The following is a 19926-nucleotide window of genomic DNA, read 5'->3' as shown; positions in this document are numbered from 1 at the left end:
TATAAGTAATGTACATTAATTCCTTAACTAGGTCCTTAGGAAATTTGTAAATTTTGTTGCCAAAAATGTATTACAATTTAATTTGTACAAAATTTATAACACTTTTGTGTGTGTGTGTGTAATATAATTAGTATGCTGGCAATAAATTTACATTCACATTTGGTTGTAGCCATCAAAATTTTTTCACATGCAGGTAAAAATGTAGTTTATCCTTAGCATTTGGACACCAATCTGTATATATAAAATAAAAAGTACTCCTTGGTCCACCAAAAGCACTCATGCACTACAACTCTTCATGGATGGGAGTCACACAAAAAAAAAAAAAATTCAATAAGAAGATGAAATTTCAAGCAAGTAATCAAATATTTTGAATATGCTCTCTCTCTCTCTGTTTATTTATTTATTTTTTATTTATTTAAATGGAGAATGACAGTTTGGGAAACTGTCATCCTCTGCAGAAATCAACAAAATAAGCTCGCTACCTTTGACTGCATCTGGTCAAAAGATCTGAACACTTCCTTGAAATTTCATATTCTTATTTAGTCTTTGTTCGTGTTTGTTGTCATTATCCTTAAAATTGTCTCAAGTACTATAGGTGAAATTATTAAAATATTTATTCTGTGGTAAAAAGGCAGCTGGAGAAGATGATATTCAATCAAAAATGCTCAAATATGGAAGGATAATTCAGAAGGCCTGGTCAGAGAGCTGAATTCCAGATGAATTGAACAGAACACTTATAGTACTGATCTATAAAAAGGAAAATAAAATCAAATGCAGGAATTACAGAGGAATTTCCTTACTGAGTGTTTCTAGCAAGATTTATGCAAGTATACTTCAGAAAGGTAAGAAAAATAACAGAAGGGAAGCTTGAAGAAGGAACAACTTGGATAAAGACCAAAGAGAGAGATGGTAAATGTGGCATTTTATCAAGTAATACATAAAGCATATATATAACAGAGTCTCTGTAGCTCAGTAGGTGGTCTCTTTAGACTAAAGGTGAGTTGGCAGAGACTCGTCGAGACTCTAAGTTGGCAGAGACTCTGGGTGAAAAACTCTACCTCATGCAGAGGTAGAGTTTTTCACCCAGAAACTCGAGTTTTTTGTCCCCCAGAACAGGCAAACCATCCCAGTGAGCACACGTCTACAGTCATAAAAGCTGTCCCGCTCTCAATGCCAGACTCTGTGACAAGCCGGTTGGAGTTTCCCACAGTTGCATAATCATAGCTGACCCTGCATCAAGCGAGATAAAATCGCTATAAAGAGGAAGAAGATAATAATACATATACCCTTTAACACCTTTAAAGGGCTGTAAGATATGTTCTTTCATGTGGTTACATCAGTAGCTTTAATATCATTTTTGTTCTAGGTGTTTATTAGAACTTTTCAGCACCCTCCCCCTCATAGTCTATATTTGAGTTGTAAGTTGGCAGTCAGAATTGAAGAAAGTACGGGAAAACAGTTTTGATATTAAATCAGGTGTGAGACAAGGGTGCACAATATCTCCACTGTTATTCATCATCTATATGAATCACATAATAAAGGAAAGTAGTATTAGAATTGAGGAAGTCAGCAAGTTTGAGTACCTGGGATCCATTATCAATGTGAAGAATTGCTATTCAGTCAAAAGAAGGTTAGGAATGGCTAACCTGTCTAAAATCTGGAAGGATGGATCTGTCTCCATGGGAACAAAGTTGAGGATTTTGGATGCAGTTGTTTTTCCAACACTGACTTATGGATGTGAGACTTCAAACCTAAAGAAGTCAGATAAGAAACGGATATCTGCTTTTGAGATGTGGTGTTACAGAAGGCTGTGGAGGATATCATATACTGAAAGGCATACAAATGAATAGGTGTTAGAAAAGATCAGTAGAACTTTAAGGTTCCTTAAGGATATTGACAGAAGAAAGTTAAAATATTTTGGACACATTGAAAGGATGGAAGGGGGGGACTTCTCCGAACAGTAATAGAAGGTAAAGTTCCTGGAAAAAGGGGTAGACCATCGATGAGATGGATGGATGCATGTGTGTGTGTGTGTGGAGTGATTGATCTTCAGAGAGTTGAGGTCTCCAGAAAAGCAAACAACAGGACTACATGGCGAGGCCTGGTGTGGCACATCACCGAGCATCGGAGTGACCATACGGCATCTATAGATGCCCAGTGAACACAGAGATAGATAGTATTAGACTTGATATCAAAATTAGAGATGCTAATCTCAGCTCTTTACTTTATGCAGATGATGTAATACTCATAAATGAATGAGGTACAAATCTGCAGGATTCTCTGACTAAATTAAAAAAACTGCCATAATAAATCTTCTTCTTCTTCCTTTCCAGTAATAGGCCTAGTGGTTTGTTACGGTCTCTTCAAAGGCTGTCCTCTATTCCTTCTCCCTTGAAGTCGATACCTCTGTATCTCTCTCTCTCTCTCTGGGTAGTCTTCCTTCACTCATTCTTTCTGTATATTGTCTCAGGAGCTCACTATTGGTGAGTATGGGTATAACAAACCTGAGATACTCAAGCTAGACCTGATCTTACTTCTTACAATATACACTTGGTATATTATAACTGAAGACTGGTCTTCTACTCTTCTTTCCTCTACTCTCTTACTTCTTACTCCCCCCCCCCCCCAGTACTATTAGAACAATTTGAGGGCGAAGGGGTGACTTTTTCCTCTCACACTATATTTTCTACTAACTACTAAAAAAGGCAAGCCTAGCTGCCTCAAGGTGACAGGCAGTTTCAATTTGGCTAACTGAATATGGAAATATGACTTCTGCATTACTTCAACCTTGGTACCACCTCTGTTCCCACTGACAAGACCTCAATAAAGGTTGAAACTGGTCTGGGTTGTGGGCCCCACCACTAGGAACATCTTGTGCTTTGGCTAGTAACCAAAGAACAATTTTACTTTCAAGTCTCAAAAGCAAGAATTCAAGAACTGCTCAAAAAGGAAATGACCCTAGATCGGCTAAAGGTACCGAATGGAAAAAGATTATCACTCATTTTGCTACCTGGAATGTAAGAAGTTTATCTCACAAAGAAAACTATATAGATGAAATTTTATATTAAAAGAAAATTGCAATATTGACTGAAACAAAGAAAAAAAATCAAGGGAATCAAAGAAACCGAAGCCTTTATAGTCATTAGCTTCTATAAACAAGTAGCCTGGTCATGAAGTGAATTCACTCGCAAACTTTGTTTGTTTACATTTGGATAAAGGATGAAATCAAGAATATAGTTCTTGCCATCTTTAATTTATAATATAATCAAGTGAAAAAACTTGCAACATCTATCTCTAATGTATAGTAATAAAATGTGACATCTTTTGGCTAATTGAATATGGAAATATGACTTCTGCATTACTTCAACCTTGGTACCACTTCTGTTCCCACTGACAAGACCTTAATAAAGATTGAAACTGGTCTGGGTTGTGGACCTTCCCATAATGCACAGCATTATACATGTCCACAAGGATATGTGCATTGCATTATGGGGTACTAAGGCAAGTGATGTGAAGTCATACACTTTTACCATGAGATGCCGCCATCCTGAAATTAGTTCAGGCGCAAACTTGTTTGCTTACACTTGGATAAAGGATTAAACCAAGTATATAATTTCTTGGTATTTTTAATTTAAAGTAAAATATTTCAGCTATTTCAGTTTAGTGAAGATGGCAAATTATTATTATTATTACAGGCAACTCTAAGGAATCCTTAGGACTTATCGAGGGAGGCCCTAAACATCATGTCAAGAACTATTCAGCATTCACACAGTATCTATCTTACTTTGCTTTGAACTCATTCACGGCACTCACAACAGACTCTGGCAGCTTATTCTACTTATTCACCACTCTCAAAGTAAAAAAATCTAGTTCTAATACCCTTGCTAACTACACTCTTGCTCGGTTTCTATGAATGGCCCCTAGTTCTCCCACCACCAGACCTGTTCTGAAAAATTTCCTCTGAATTGATCCTGTAAAAACCCCTCAGTAATTTGAATGTCTCAATCATCACCCCTTTTCTGCCTATCAACCAATTTCTTTAACTCACAAATCTTCAACCAGTTCTCGTAAGGTTCATTCCATAGATCAGCTATCATCTTGGTCACTCGCATCTGGATCCTCTCTACCTACTCCTCCCATCAAGAAGAAACCCTGGTGCCCAGATCTGGGCATAGTAGTCAAGATGGTGTCTTATCACAGCTCTATAAAGAGGAATAATAACCTGCGTGTCTCTGCTCGTCAAAGTATTCTTCAGTAACCAAGTTGTCTGATGAGCTGATTTAGCCACTTTTGCTATGTGCCCCCTAAACTTCAACTCCCTATCCACCAACACTCCCAAATCTCTGGCATCATCAATTTTCTGGAGTACAGTTCCACCAGTGTGGTATGCTGCTGCAAATATTTTCACCCCAAACCTTACACTTTGCTACATTAAAGTGACATCCACTCGCCTCAGCCTAGTCTACCAATCTATCCAAATCACCCAACAAAATTTTGACATGATGTTTTTCTTTTCTTTTTTTTTTTTTTTGAAAAAAAAAAAAAAAAAAAAAAAAAAAAACATTTATTTCAGCAATGCTCCAGTGCAATTATCTCATCCCTGCAATATACCCATCTATAGCTGCAATCACTTCTTGATTCGAAAAAAAAATGCTGACCAGCGAGGAAGAGATTTAGTTTTGGGAAGAGATAGAAGTCAGAGGGAGCCAAATCTGGGGAATAGGGTAGATGTTCCAACAATTCATAGTGCAGATCCATTAATTTTCCCATTGCCTAAACACCTTTGTGGGTAGGTGCGTCCTGATGATTTTTTCTTCTGCAAACGGGTCTTTTCTCACGAATTTTTTCGTCTAGTCTGGTTAAAAGATCGGAATAATATTCCCTGGTTATTGTTTTACCCTTTTCAAGATAATTAATAAACAAAGTGCCTTTAGTATCCCAAAACACTGATGCCATGACCTTGTCTTCTTTGGCACTGAACAACCGGCTTCTGTCCACTGTTTTGACTGCTGTTTAGATTCTGGTGTGTACTGGTGAATCCAAGTCTCATCCATAGTAATAAATCGATGCACAAAATCAGTTTTATTCTTGTTAAAATGCTCCAAGCACTATTCAGAGATTTTCATGTGAGTGCGTTTTTGATCAGCGCGGCACCCAACTTGCACAAAGCTTTTTCATTTGCAATTTGCATGCAAAATGTATCCTATACGTTCTTTTGGCATGCCAATACTCTCAGCAATTTCATGTACTTTGACTCGCCGGTTATCCAACACCATATCATACACTGATCAATTATTTCTGGTGTAGTTACACTTTTTGGACGTCCTTTATGTGGATCATCTTTTAGGCTGGTATGGCCATCTTTAAACTCGGCAGCCCATTTCTTAATTATCAAAAACGAAGGAGAAGAGTGCTCATAAATGTTTATGAACTTCGAAATAATTCCTTTTGGCATTAAACCTTCTTTTACAAAGAATTTTATAACCACACAATACTCAATTTATCCATTTCAAGGGATACAGACAACACTTTGGCTTCCGACAGCTGTATAAAAAAAAAACTACTAATAAAATGACTTGCAATTTTACATCAATGCTTATGACAGATGTAACAACATACAAAAAAAATCTTGCCAATAGTGTTGCCATTTATGGTTGAGACTGAGAACTTTTCAGACTACCCACGTATAATCTAGCATGTACTTCACAATCCAGACTCTTTCACTGTTTTGCAAGGTATTATTATTAGTATTCAGGCCTCCATGGAGTGTCCACTGAAGTTACCCACAGCAAATATGGAGAAAAGCAACTGCGACATAATATTATGTAGAGTTGATATTTTACGGATGCTGGCAGTTTAGAAGGGTCAAAGTTATTATTATTATTATTATTACACAAGACCTCATGGAGTCAAAGACTCATCTGGGAGGTCCTTTTATCACACACATACAGCTCATCATACCATGCTTTTTGAACACATTCAAACTCCCTGCAGACACCACACTCTCAGGCAAGGCATTCCAATCATTTACAACTCTTCATGAAAAAAACTTGCCTCTCACTCCCCCTACTCACACCTTCTTTATACAGTTTCCAGGGATGACCTCTGGTTTCGATCTCCCACTATTTTCTGTAGAACTTATCCAGTATTGATCCTATAACAACCCCTTACCAACTTGTAGGTCTCTATCATATCTCCCCCTCTTCCTCCTGTACACTAGACTCTGCAAATTGCATCTCCTCAATCTTTCCTCATACTCGACATTCCAGAGGTCAGAAACTATCCTAGTCAGTCACTCTGGACCCTTTCCAACATCTCTTCATCCTTCTGAAAACCAGGTGACCAAATCTGGGCACAATAGTCCATGTGTGGCCTAATCAAAGCCTTATATAACAGAACAAGAATCTCGTATGAAAAAAAAAAAACTTTCACACTCACTTCATGGCAGCAATTCAAATGATGTACACCATCATCACTACATGTATAACCTCAATCACAGATTGATAATGTTCATCTTCACTTTCCAAACTACATTTCATGTGATTCTACCCATAAGGTTAATGATAGGAAGCATTTATCAGACAGATAGATAATTTTTGAATCCCTTCTGTATGATTTACACTGGCTAAAAATTCCCTGACTGCATTTTCTGCCTTCACTTCTGATAATTACTCTGGCCTTTCTGAATGTTTATTTCTAAAGGATGAACAAGCACTAATTAACAAAATGGTAAGATCATGCTTGGAGATTAAAATGTTCATAATTAAACTGGATTCTCTTCACTAATTTGATAAATCAGATTGGAAGAGATGCTGAAGCATTACTATTAATGATCTGACACATCTACCAACCAGAATTAGATAATCCTCATTATTATCCCCAAACTTTTCTTAAATAACCTTCCTTCCAAAATATATAATAGATATCAGATTATATTTCTATAAATGCAACTTTATCCACATTTCCTTTTTTTTAGAGGACCTTCACCCAATCATTATATTAGCCCAGCATCCTTTGGCACTTCAATAACATCAAATGGAATAACTTCAGTGATTTTTATGGTTCTTTTCTGTTGTTCTTTTTTTTTTTTTTTTTTTTTTTAACTCTCCTGATCCAAAATGCCTGTTGCAAATTAACTGAAATAATCCTTGTTAGAACAATATGAGGGGTTTAATCCCCACCTGCCGACTCTTTCAAGTATCTTAAAAAGGTCCAAGATAAGAAGTTGGAAATTAAGAAATTAAAGCTAGTTATGAGAGAATGCTATCTGATAGAGAAATCTTGAAGAGTTCTTTTACTATGTGGCAAGTAAAAGGAAGAATGACTATAGAAGGATGACTTTAAAAAGTGCTGATAGTGGTCAGGTAACAGAACCAAACCAAACAGTTGAATTACTGAGTGAGCATTTTGCATAGGTGTACCATCTAAGTGGTGACACTGCAATGTCAGATGTGACATTGACTGACAGGAGAATAGAAGTTGAAGAAATAGAGGTGCTTAAAATAATGCAGACCTCAATAAAAACACAGCCATGGGATTAGATGGCATATCAGCCTGTGCATTATGAGAACGTGCAAGGGAATTATCAGCTCCTCTAACCAAGATGTGTAATTTAAGCCTCAGTAGGAAAGAGGTAGGTGTCAATAGAATGAAAAAGGGGCAAAATAGTCCAACTGCATCAAGGAGGCTTCAAGAAGACAGAAGTAGCAAATTATAGGTCAATGAACACCTCAGGAGTGGTGTATAAGGTAATGGACAAATTGATGAAAGACAGAATTCAGGACTGACTAGATAGGAATATGATATAAGGGACAAATGGTTTTGAGAAGGGTAGGTCTTGCCAAGTGATTTGCTTACTTTTTATAATAAAATGACAATGGAGTTGAATAAGGGAAATGGCTAATCAGTGATATTGCTAGACTTTGCAAAAGCATTTGACAAGATTCCACATAGGTAAAATATGGGTAAAGGTAAATGGCTGCCAGTTTAATGTGGCCAAGTGCAAGGCAATGCACTTTGGAAAGAGATCAGAAGCTGCATACTATATTGATGGAACTGAAGTGCAGGAAACAGATCAAGCCAGGAAGTTGATGTTTAGAGGACATATTGTGAAGGTAACCAAAACAGCACACCAGATTACATGGTTAATAACGAACACTAACAAGCAAGGATAGGGAGGTTATTGTTCTTCTATATAAGGCTTTAATAAAACCATATCTGGAATACCAGATTTTGTCTTCTAATTAGTCTTCTATCACTCCAGTGTATTCTAATTTCCTTCATTATTTTAAAACACTTGTTCCATTATACATTATCAAATGCTTTATTCAAACCTATAAAATCAATGTATGCAGCTTTATTGCATCTCATTTTTTTTTTTAAAACAATTTCAGTAGGTATTTCATCTGTTCCTAGTTTTTCAGTTAGGTAATTCATTAATTTAATTTCTTCATCCAGCATCTCTACTCCAAGATTTTCTTTTTCAACTTCATACTCTGATTTGATAAATTCACTATTTATGTTTTCTCTGCTATATTAGTCATTACAATATTTGTCCCATCTTCATTACCAGTAAGAAATTTTCCTTTTTTTTTTTTTTTTGTCTTGTACTACTTAAAAGCCAATCGACCAACCTCTGCCAGCAAAGGTTGGACGATTGGTAGAATTTCTGCTACTAATGGCTCACACAAAAAGTTAAGCAAGTTTGAGTGCGGTTAGTAGTTGAAAGGAGTTAATCGTTCGATGTTGTTGGCACACATTCCCTGATGAGTCTTTGGACTCCCTGGAGGTGTCACATAATAAAGACAGCAAGGTAAGCTTAGTTGAAAATATTTTTTTAAATTTGCTTTTTCCTATTAATGCCATAAGGTATGTAACATTGTTAATGCTTATTTCTGCTAGCTATAATTTTAGCCTTAAAAAGGGAAAAAAAAAAGCTTAGTTTATTAGAAATTTTTTGCTCAAAATAACAAATCTGAGAATCAGTCCCATACTGCACAAGAATAAAGTTAAAATGTATGATTTGGAATGAAAATCATAAATCCTTTGTAAAAAAAAAAAAAAAAAAAAAAAAAAAAAAAAAAAAAAAGAGAGAGGACACCTCAACTACTGAAAAACATTATTTTGATTCGATCTTAAATGCGCGATGATAAATCGAGAAATCTCGGCACTTTTTTTAAGGTCAGAATTCACATAACTTCGGCAAATTATTTTATAATACAAGTTTCTTAATTTGCTTTCCATAGAACACGTAATGCATGAAAAATATGTTTTTAAAATATTACATTAAACTGATAAACCCTACTGAGGTATTATTTTTCATAAAAATTAATGAATTATCGCGCCTAATTTTCCCCCATCTGATCATTTAACATTCACGCATACTGTTTATGAAATTCTCAAGAACCCGATTAGGAACTGAGCGTGAGCACTACACCGCTACAGTGTCGTACACGTACAACGTAAAACTAACAAACAAGTATACTGTGTGAGAGAGTACTGACGAAGTGGTGTGCAGACTGCATTCTGCTGTATCTATCTATATATTAACTATTACTAATGCGTTTGACATGAACTTAACTATAGGCAAGGAATGGGAATTCGTATTAAAATCAGTTGAAACATTCCTGAATATAATATCTCTTTATTCAGTCATAACTATATTAAGTTTTGGCACACAGAATAAGCGGTCATGCAACATGGTTTACAATGGCTCGCGCTCAAATGTAAGAGAGCACATAGCAGGGTACTAAATTGGCCACCATGACCTAGCTGCTTACTATTGTTAGGTAAGTTAAACAGTAGATACATTCATTCTCCTCTTAAACTGTATGATTCAATTAATCGACGACAAACTTGTACCTTTTATCGTACACAACAATCTGCAGTTTAAATATAAAATTTCAAGATGTTAGGGTATTTTCAGGTGAATGGTACGGATTTAACCATACAACGCAGTGTATGATTTTATATACTCCAGAATCATTCGCTGTTAGATAAACTGACAACATAGTAATTTATTTTTTTCAGCATGCAGAAGCAAGGGAATGAAGACACTAAAGCAAAAATTGAATTTCTGACTATTCATATATGCAAAATAGATCGATTTTGGTAACCGAAAAAATTACTTTTGATCTTAGTAAAATTTCTACAAGGAAGACATTACAGTATATCATAAAATTAACGTTTTTTTTTGTATTCTCTCAGGAAAGAGTAGTCACGAAAAGTACATTTTATAAATATAAATAAAACTTTCTTAAGTTGATGTTGATATCAACTTAAGAAATGAGCCTAATTAGAGAAAAGTGAACCACAATCAATTTTCTTAATCATTAGTGATTTAAATATTTTAAAATGCCATTCGTATAGTTTCATATAATCCTACAAAATGAAAATAAGGCTATATCTTTTTATTAAAGTATAACCGTTTCCTATTCCAAGAATAAAAACTGACTATCCTCCAATAAAGCGTGTGGTATGGAGTTCTATAAGTCGCGTATTGAGCCGGCATTAAACTACAAATACGTGACTAGTGTATTCCGCTGGTGGGTGCCAAATTAATATGTCAAATGCTGTTGAGTTTACAACAAATAACTTTTGATGGGCAATCAGATTTTTCTGAGATGGTAACCTGCCTGTTATGCTAACTAAGCTGTATTCGTCCATAAAGTAACTGTACATGATGACTCTTATTCTATAAATGCATGGCAGCATTAATATTTATTAATCCCTACTATGTAAAATCTTTGAGCATTTTTGTAGAAACTTTTATATGCCTGTATACTCTTTGCAAAACAAATGACATCAGCATATGTTCCCTTAACATGTTTTGGGGGATACTGGTAGTCGAAGTACAGGGATGCAAGTTAATACAAAACGCTCTCGATTATCTTAAAGAGTTGGGTAACACATTTGATAAGAGCAGCAATGGATGACTTTGTTTCAGTTTCCCTCCACCAACCATGGAAAAGTAAATTTTGATGGGGGTTTAACAGATGTTCCAAAAACTGCTTTAGACTATTCAGTGATTTAGATTTTAAGGAAAATAGTAAAAATGTGGTTTGGTTAAAAAAAAAAAAAAGGCATATTTAGTAATGAATTATGATAATGCTTTACCTTGTTTTCTGCATTTTATAGAATATATAATTTAGAAATTGTTTCCTGTTACTATTCTGAAATAAGACAAGATGTACTTAGTGTTAAACTTATGAATTATCTAGTAGTTTATTAAACATTAAAATAAAACTTATGTAACACTTATCAGAAAAAAGGTGTGCAAAATAGAGTTTGAGATAATTCTGAAATAAAAGTTTAGTCATAAGAATGACATAAGGTACTTGCACTTACTATTAGCATTATAGAAAAGTGTTATGATAGTAGTCATGGAATAAAGAACGTTCCATATAGGCATTACATAGAAGTACTGCACAATCATAATGATTCTATTGCATGCACTGGGAGGGAGAAGTCACTAAGAATACACACAGCTTTATGGCTAATCAATTTTTGTGGGTGGGAGGACCAAAAAAATCTATATATGTGTGCAGCATTAACCAAAATAAAGAGATTATTATTATTATTTTTTTGCATAATCTTTTCATGTAACTGTTTCAAGCACAAGTCACTATAAATAAATTACAATTAATTAGAATAAAATAAGTTGACAGTGGAAGATATGCACAATAATCAGTAATATAGATTTTAATATTTGAAATTGGATAGGAAGCTTGCATGGCATCATATATACAATTGATGCTATGAATAATAGTGAATTTTTGTTTACTAATCATATTGGGGGTTCCAGGGTGATTAGTTAAAAAAATATTCTGGATAACAGGATGATTATATCTATAGTATGCCATTACTACTATTGGTTTCTGAAAGAGGATGCACCATAAGTCTTTTTGATAACATCAAAGTAATGTAATTATAAACTTATTTCTAGTGGAAAGGCTTATATGTTGGTTATACATTATTATTTTTCAGAAAATTACAACATATACTCAATATTAATAACTTTAATTAATACTTCTGTTTTGCAACATTATTTTGTGATCAGGGATAACAAAACAATGATATGTTTAGTTTGTGCCTGCATGCACATATTGTTTTGTGATCCTTGATGATGGCAATGTAATTTTTCTGAAATATAGAAAGTATTAATGAATGTTGTTATAATTAATATTGGGTATATGTTGTGATTTTCTGAAAAATAATAGTAAAGTAATTACAAATTTAGAAACCCAAGTCCCCAATTGGAATAACTTACACAACTAATTAAAAAGCCATCAACATTAACATTGAATTGCACAACTAATTTTATTTAAATACTTATTCTTTCACTTTCTGCATTGTACTATGTGCTTTTTTATTATATTAGGTGGCACATAGCATAAACTGAAAGTGTAAGTATGGAGACTGAATACGTTTAAGGCATGGTATGATGAGCTGTGTGTGTGAACAGTGGGACATCATACATCCATGGAACTTGATTCCATGGATGTGTGATGATAATAAACACAGCAGTGTTGTAATAAGTGTTAACAATATATGCAGAGGTGGCTGGAATTTTCCCTCCTGGAGACTAGTTTAACATCTCACAAAATATGCAAACTGGAGAGAAAAATGTGTAATTAAAAGACACACACTGTCCTCATAGTCTTAGCTGCTTCAGCTGTAATTCAAACTAACTTGATCAACCCATGCTAACATTGTATTCATTATTACAGAGAATATCAGTAAACCTGCTTGGAGACAAAAGACTCATTGCCAGAGGTTCTTGACATAAAACACAACACTTGCCTATTTAGTGCTCACTCAGGAATGCATTCCATTTTGCACAAGTTTTCCAACCAAATTCCTAGCTCAACTCTCCTTATACAATTTCCAGGATCTTGTTCTGTACATTTTCCTCTGTTGATACAAACTCCTTATCAGATTGCCTCTCCTCCCAATTGTATCTTCAGAGCCTATCTGCAAGACTCTGCAGATGACATTCCCTTAATCTATCCTCACATCCAACATTCTAGAAATCCAATCATACCTTATTCTTCTCTGGATCCTTCCAAAAATTTTATTTCCTTGAAAACTTGGCAACTTAACTTCAAACAGACTGCATATGTGGCCTGCGAAAAGCCATGTACAATGGAACTATAATCTTTATTTTTATGTTTTCATCAGTGTCATAATCCACTGTGTTGTCTGCACAATTCTAAATTTCAGGTCTTTACCAACCATCGCTATGGGTCCTTTTTCCTCTACCTTCTTTAGTATATCCCACAGCAGTACTTTCTATCATTAATATATAAGATAAAAAAGAATGGTCCTAAAGTAGACCCTAACATCACACTGTTAGTGACTTACCACTTTCTGGGATACTGCTGTTCTATACACAACTAGTCTTCTAACTCACTCACTAATCTATTATCTAACCCCCATCTCTTCCCATTTAAACACCAATTTGTGCAGCATTCAAATCTGTCCAAAGATTTAGCAAAATTTAGTCCCCCCCCAACACTTTTCCAGTACATCCTGTTGTAATATGAAAATTTCTAGAACCTTACTTTCCCTAAAAAATCTATGATACCTTCAATCAAGAATTCTGTTATCAGCCGAATCCTGGATCCTAGGCCTCACTACTTTTTAATTGTATACACACTGAACTGTAATTTGAAAACCTCAGTTTTGCTATTCCCTTGTGCAGCAAAACAATTTACCCTCCTTTCACTTTTCTGAGAATTCCTATATTTATTTATTTTTTTCTTTGCATAGCTCTTGTTAAACAAACATATCAAAAGGCACTGTTAACTCCTCAGATATTTTATTCATCAAAATGTTGCCATTTTGCAATAAAACAAGGCAGTAATTTTTTCCTAACATTTTTTGAAATATATATGTAAGATAATTTAAAACAGTTTGATGAAGCAGAATTCATAACTTTGTAGGTCTTAATCTTCTATGAATACATCCTGCTTTTATTAAGAGAATTGTACCAACTTTTCTATTAATATTACAAAATAATAATTCTCAGAATAAATGAATGTTAACATAGAAAACCTTATAGAAAAGCATGTATCACTTCTCTACTGAAGGATAAGGTTTTCATCCTTTAGTAGAGAAATGATATATGCTTTTAGTAAGTAATGCAGATCAAGCTGATTATCAAAATCAGTCTTGTAAAGTGATTTAGACCTGTTTTGCTGCATGTCATTGCAAATGCCACAATTTTTAGATTTTACCTTTTTCTAGTGTTTTGCACACAGTTTAAACAATACTTAAAAACAATTACTTATTAGCCAGCCTGTTTCCAGAAAGGGAAGGGGCTACTCATATTGTTATTCTCATAATTACTTTAACTGATTTCTAAAATGTAAAGTTTGAAATAAGTGTCCTGAGTTATTTCTAGAGGAATGGTCCAAAATATCCAATAATCTGATGGAACCGAAGTACTTGATTATCAGATTCTTACTCTATATGTACTAGTGAACAGCAAAAATTGTAGCAATGCTGTTCAGGATTAATTTCAGTTAGTATCTTATGAATAACCTGATTTACTTTAATTACCAAATTTTTCACAGGGGGAAAAATATATATATATATATATATTGATTATTGTGCATGAATAGAATCTGTTGTTTACTATGGGAGTATGACATCACATCTGTTTTTATATAGACATTTGTCTGTATAACAAAATTATAACAATACATACAAAACAGTATAGTGTTTCATTATGCTGAATTTAGTAATTTGTGTCTTGATTGTCTACAAAAAAATGGTATTCTGAATGGAATACCATTTTTCCTCTTCCTAAACAGGTTAACAGTATTATTTTTAATGGATCTTTATCAGTTAAAAAATATTTCTTCTACAAGTCTGACAGGTCTTGCAAATTTAGAATCATTATATATTTCCAAATCCATGATCCATGGATAATATGGAAAACCAATGAATATTTAGTGGATTTTCTCATAACAGGTGTAATTAAAATGCAAATATTTAACATTTTTTCCCCTCTGTATATATATAATTCATATTGAAATATTTTTCTTAAGTCAATTTTAAAATAATTAAATTATATATTTGTATTTCAGGAATCTGAGTGGCTTGGTGTGCATGGAACTTTAATGATGGTTCCTCCTGTTTCTTCAGACTACAGTTATGTGTTTTTGTGTCTAGGTGTATGTGTTGTCTTCAGTGCTTGTGTTTTCGGTGTTAATGTTGCACAGAACATGGAAAATATGAAACTGTATCATTCTGTAACGCGAGAGGAAGCTACAAGTAACACAGACCAAAACTGTCCTCTTAAATGTATATGCAATGTCAGGAAAACGTGGTACGAAGTCGATTGTAGGAATAAAGAATTATCACCAGTACCTTTAGGAATACCATCTTCAGCTGTATATCTATTTCTATATAACAATTCATTAACTTCACATGAATTCAAACAAGAACTTCGTATTCTAAATACACTCTTTTTGTGTAATAACGTTTCATATCTGAATCAGAACTGTTTATCTAATCTAGTAAATTTGCACACCCTTGATCTCAGTGGAAACAAGCTAAATTCAACTGTAACAGACTGGGTATTTGCAAATCTTTCACATTTATCTGTTCTTAACATGTCCAGAAATGAACTGACAGTGATTTCTGCTCATACATTTTATGGTCTTAAATCTCTACATTATTTAAATATAAGTTGTAATGAAATAAATAGCATAGATGAAATAGGTTTCAAGCACATGCCATTATTAGTGGTTTTAGATCTATCAGAAAATAATTTAACGAATCTGAAACATGAATGGTTTCAGAGTTTAAAAAACCTCTCCATTCTTATTTTAAGAACAAACAAAGTGCAGACTCTTAGTAATGCTGTATTCTGGTCTTTACATAGTCTAACATATCTTGATCTTAGTGAAAATAATATCTCTTCAATAGGACTTCTGAGTTTCAAAAATTTACATGGTGTTAAACATCTTAACATTAGTGCTAATAACATAAGTATCATTCAAGAAGGAACATTTAAGCCTTTGCAAAGTCTTGAAGTTTTGGACATGAGTCATAATCCTTTACTGTCACTGGATAGATCATTCCTCTTCCTAAACAGGTTAACAGTATTATTTTTAATGGATCTTTATCAGTTAAAAAATATTTCTTCTACAAGTCTGAAAGGTCTTTCAAATTTAGAATCATTATATATTTCCAATTCCCCAATGTTATCATCTATTTCTTCTTTAGCTTTTCATTTTAACCAGAGGCTCAAAATATTAGATCTGAGTAAAAATAACTTTACTACTCTACCTACAGGTCTCTTTACACCTTTAGAAAATTTGCATGTTGTTCATTTAAATGGCAATCCCTGGAAATGTGACTGCTACTTATATTGGCTACTAACATGGATTGGAGATCGTACACATACAAATATTTTTTCTCCTTCTGATATTATTTGTAATATGCCACGTGCATTAGAAGGTCACCTTTTACTTGATGCCCTTGATCATGATATTGTCTGTAACAACGCTTCCATTAAGCAGTATTCCACTCAAGCTCATTTTCGAATGGGCTCAACAGCTCTTTTGCAATGTCAAGTAGAAGGGAATCCTTTTCCATCTTTAACTTGGGTAACACCTCAAAGATTTGTCTTCCACTGGCCCCCACCATCCTTTTTTAATGCATCGGATCCTCCAGAAAACATAACTCTTGTTTCACTTAACCATCCTGTAATGCACACAAAAGACTTAGTTTCTCTGCCAGAAGAAGAGATGGAAAGATTTCTCCTTCTCAAAAATGGAAACCTTTTGATCCGAAGTATAGAGAGAGATGACAGTGGCTTTTATATGTGCATTGCATCTAATCCTTTGAACAATCAGTCAGTAGCTATCAGACTTACTTTAGATTATGAATTTTTGATGCATGTAAAAATTGTAAGTATATTAGTTGGTATGGCAACCAGTTTTGGTTTTTTGTTACTTACTCTTACTGCAGTATTTATTCGATTAGTAATGAATCGATGTGGAATTCGATGCCCATGTTACATTGGTAGCCATTCACCAAAAACTCAGCAAATTAAACGAATACTTGAAGGCATGGAACATTATAAGCGGGCACAACTAGATCGCTTACGTGAAAATTATAATTTTCAAGTACAACGCATAAAAGACAACTGTATGCAACAAATGGAAAGACTCCGTGAAAGTTATTCAGCTCAGATTGAGCGCTTAAAGGATATTCGGGATTATGGCACTCAGCAGATAGACAGAATTCGAGACAATTACTACTTTCAGGTACAAAGGGTACGTGATTATAGTACTTCTCAAATAGAAAGGCTACGTGAAAATTATATCTTCCAGCGCAATAGAATACGCAAGTTTAGCACGCATCAACTTTATAAACTGCGAGAAAATTATAAGTTACAACAACAACATCTTAACAAAATCTTAGAAAATCTTAATCTTGAAAGTTGCCGAAATGTGTGTGCTAGAACAGATTCTATTATATTTGAACCAGAAATTAGTGTAGAACCTGTTTTTGTGCCAAAGATATGTACACTTGTTCATTCATCACTAGATCGAATACCTGTGGATTCTGTAGATAACTCTAGTCAGTTATCTGCATATTTTACACCTGATGAAGCAATATCTGAGGTGTCAGCTCAGGAGTGTATGGAAACAGATGACAACATAATGGTAGATGCAATAGAAGAAAACAGTGAAAACAAAGAAGTATCATCTCTTCAAGCAGCAATTCCTTCAGATAAACAGCAAAGTGGTTCTGACATTCCAGCAGTTAGTTTTTGTAGGAGTAATACAATTATTATGAAAGACACTGAAAATACAAGAGTTTTAGATTCTAATGAAACAGTAGTGTAGAATAGAATTAGTAATTTAAGGTAAGTTGCAAATTTCTGTTACATTCCTGTAAAAGAAAATCCCTTTCAAAGCCCTACTACTTGCTGTGTTCGTTTTGGTTTTAGAAAAGAAATATACAGCACCAATTACCAAAGAATTATATTGTGGCTCTCTTCAGATAAAATTATATGAAAAAACTAAACACTATGTACCTGTCTCCCATGTGATTTCTAACTGGAAAATCAATATGAATAGTAATGAATTAAAGATGTTAAGCATTTTGGCCGGCAAGTAATCAATATCTATGATTATTTTTTTAAATTAACTATGTTTAAAGAGAAAGCCAAGTAAAGTTTTTAGAGAAAAAAAATAAACTGAGCATGCAAAATTTGATAAAGCAAGAGTGGTTTATGAAAGGGGTTGAAATAAAAGTGGTTTTAAAAAGCAGAAAAAAAAAAGTCTTTCAGAAAGTGTCATTGGGATACCTTATTTATTAAGGTAAATGGTTATGTTACCACCTTGTATTTTTCATATAATATTTTTCACAAGTGAAATGCCGTCCCTTAGACCCACATATTTTTCTAAGTATAAAGATAACACGGGTCTTAAGAACCAAATTAGAAGGTGTGGAAGAAACAGCATGTTGCTACTTAAGGTTCCTGCAGGGCTTGTGTTCTTCCCATATCCTTCTTGCCCAATATCAGGTATAATGCACCCCATTGCCATATTACAAAAATATTCCAAAACAGCATTTTTCATATTTGCTGTTATCATGTTCCAGACTTATGCCTTCCATATCTTATCTAATAAAAAGAAAAAAAAAATTAAGGGACTGTAAAAATGCTTTTATTTTTCAAAATATGGCTAGCTGTAGCTAACTGAATTGGTTCTTGTTCTGGTATCAAGCAGACAACTATATTAAATAAACTTACTATTATATATATTAATGCACTGGGGGAAAAAAATGATCTTTTCAGGATTATCAGTTCTAATGGTACATTTTCAAGACCAAGTTTTATGCTTGTAATAAATGTAAAATTATCTATCATTAAGCAGTGATGATGAAAAATTAATTGTGCATTATTTCCTCGTGAATAACTCTGTACTCTTGTATATATACATATATGTAATGCCAATAAGGATTGCAGATGTAAAGTTTGGATGCAGAAAATTTACAATAAAACTTTAGTACATGACAATGTTCTTATTTGTGTGTATTTGAGATCTGAAGCTCTGCAAGAATAATTACTTTTACCATAGTACAAAAGCAATAAAGAAAGAATCATATTTGTGTAAAACATGCAAATTTGCCAGTTCAGAAAAAAATCTTGAGCTTATGTTAGGTTTCAAACATGAGCTCTACCATCAAAGGGATCTTTGTATTTTGGACTGTTAGTCCTCTTCATAGGGCTGGCAGTGAAAGTATCATCTGAATGCCCTCCAAAAGTACCCAGCAATAATAATATTTATTTCTTATTATTAATCTTCTTATAGTTAGACCATGACACTCTACATCATGTACGTGCACATCATTGTTGAATATATCAGTTTTTGTTTAATTTGAAAGTCATACTGAAGATGCCTTGATACTATGGCAAAAATTTCTCATAAGTTAAATCTGTTTAAAAATTATTAATGTTATTATTACATGGCTTCTCTATAAATTATTGCAGGAGATTATCCTCTTCATTACATAATTCACACTGCTCCATTACTCAAATGTATTTTCCAGCTAGTTTATTTCTTCCTATCTTTTTGTAATATTGCTTCAGTAAGTTGGGCAATATTACAGAAAGAGTCTTATAAAGATTCCACATATGATGGGAACTGAAAATTTAAGTTCTTTTCTAATCAACAGAAACATGCCACATTGTACTTCCCTGCCTGTTCTATGGGAGCACCCTGGTAGGGCAAAAATTCGTTTCTACTATCTTCATGTTTAATATGGTTTTGCTATTGATGCCATTATTTCAAGTTTCAGTTTTTGTTAATTATCACTCTTATGTGAAACTTGATCATATCAATTAATTATGAGTGAACTCTCAGATCCAGTGTCAAAACTGATTTTGCAAAAGGCACT

General features: G+C 33.8%; 2 protein-coding genes across 2 annotated transcripts in view; one reads left to right on the top strand and one right to left on the bottom strand.

Moving 5' to 3' along the window:
* Positions 1 to 19926, bottom strand: part of LOC150107429 (cytokine-like nuclear factor N-PAC) — a 421033-nt gene that overhangs the window by 119962 nt on the left and 281145 nt on the right. The window lies entirely within an intron of this gene.
* Positions 9502 to 19049, top strand: LOC150107430 (uncharacterized). The gene is made up of 2 exons (XM_090391289.1): positions 9502 to 9788; positions 15093 to 19049. Exon 2 carries the CDS (start codon positions 15126 to 15128, stop codon positions 17865 to 17867), a length of 2742 nt encoding a protein of 913 aa, XP_090247415.1. The 5' UTR covers positions 9502 to 9788; positions 15093 to 15125; the 3' UTR covers positions 17868 to 19049.

Source organism: Typopeltis vanoorti, chromosome 4, assembly GCF_054136105.1.
Source record: "Typopeltis vanoorti isolate ZY-2024b chromosome 4, IOZ_Tvanoo_1.0, whole genome shotgun sequence".
NCBI lineage: Eukaryota > Metazoa > Arthropoda > Arachnida > Uropygi > Thelyphonidae > Typopeltis > Typopeltis vanoorti.
This window is presented reverse-complemented; position numbering and strand designations above follow the sequence as displayed.

Coding starts and splice junctions, on each gene's coding strand:
- LOC150107430 (XM_090391289.1), top strand. CDS start 15,126: ATGATGGTTCCTCCTGTTTCTTCAGACTACAGTTATGTGTTTTTGTGT.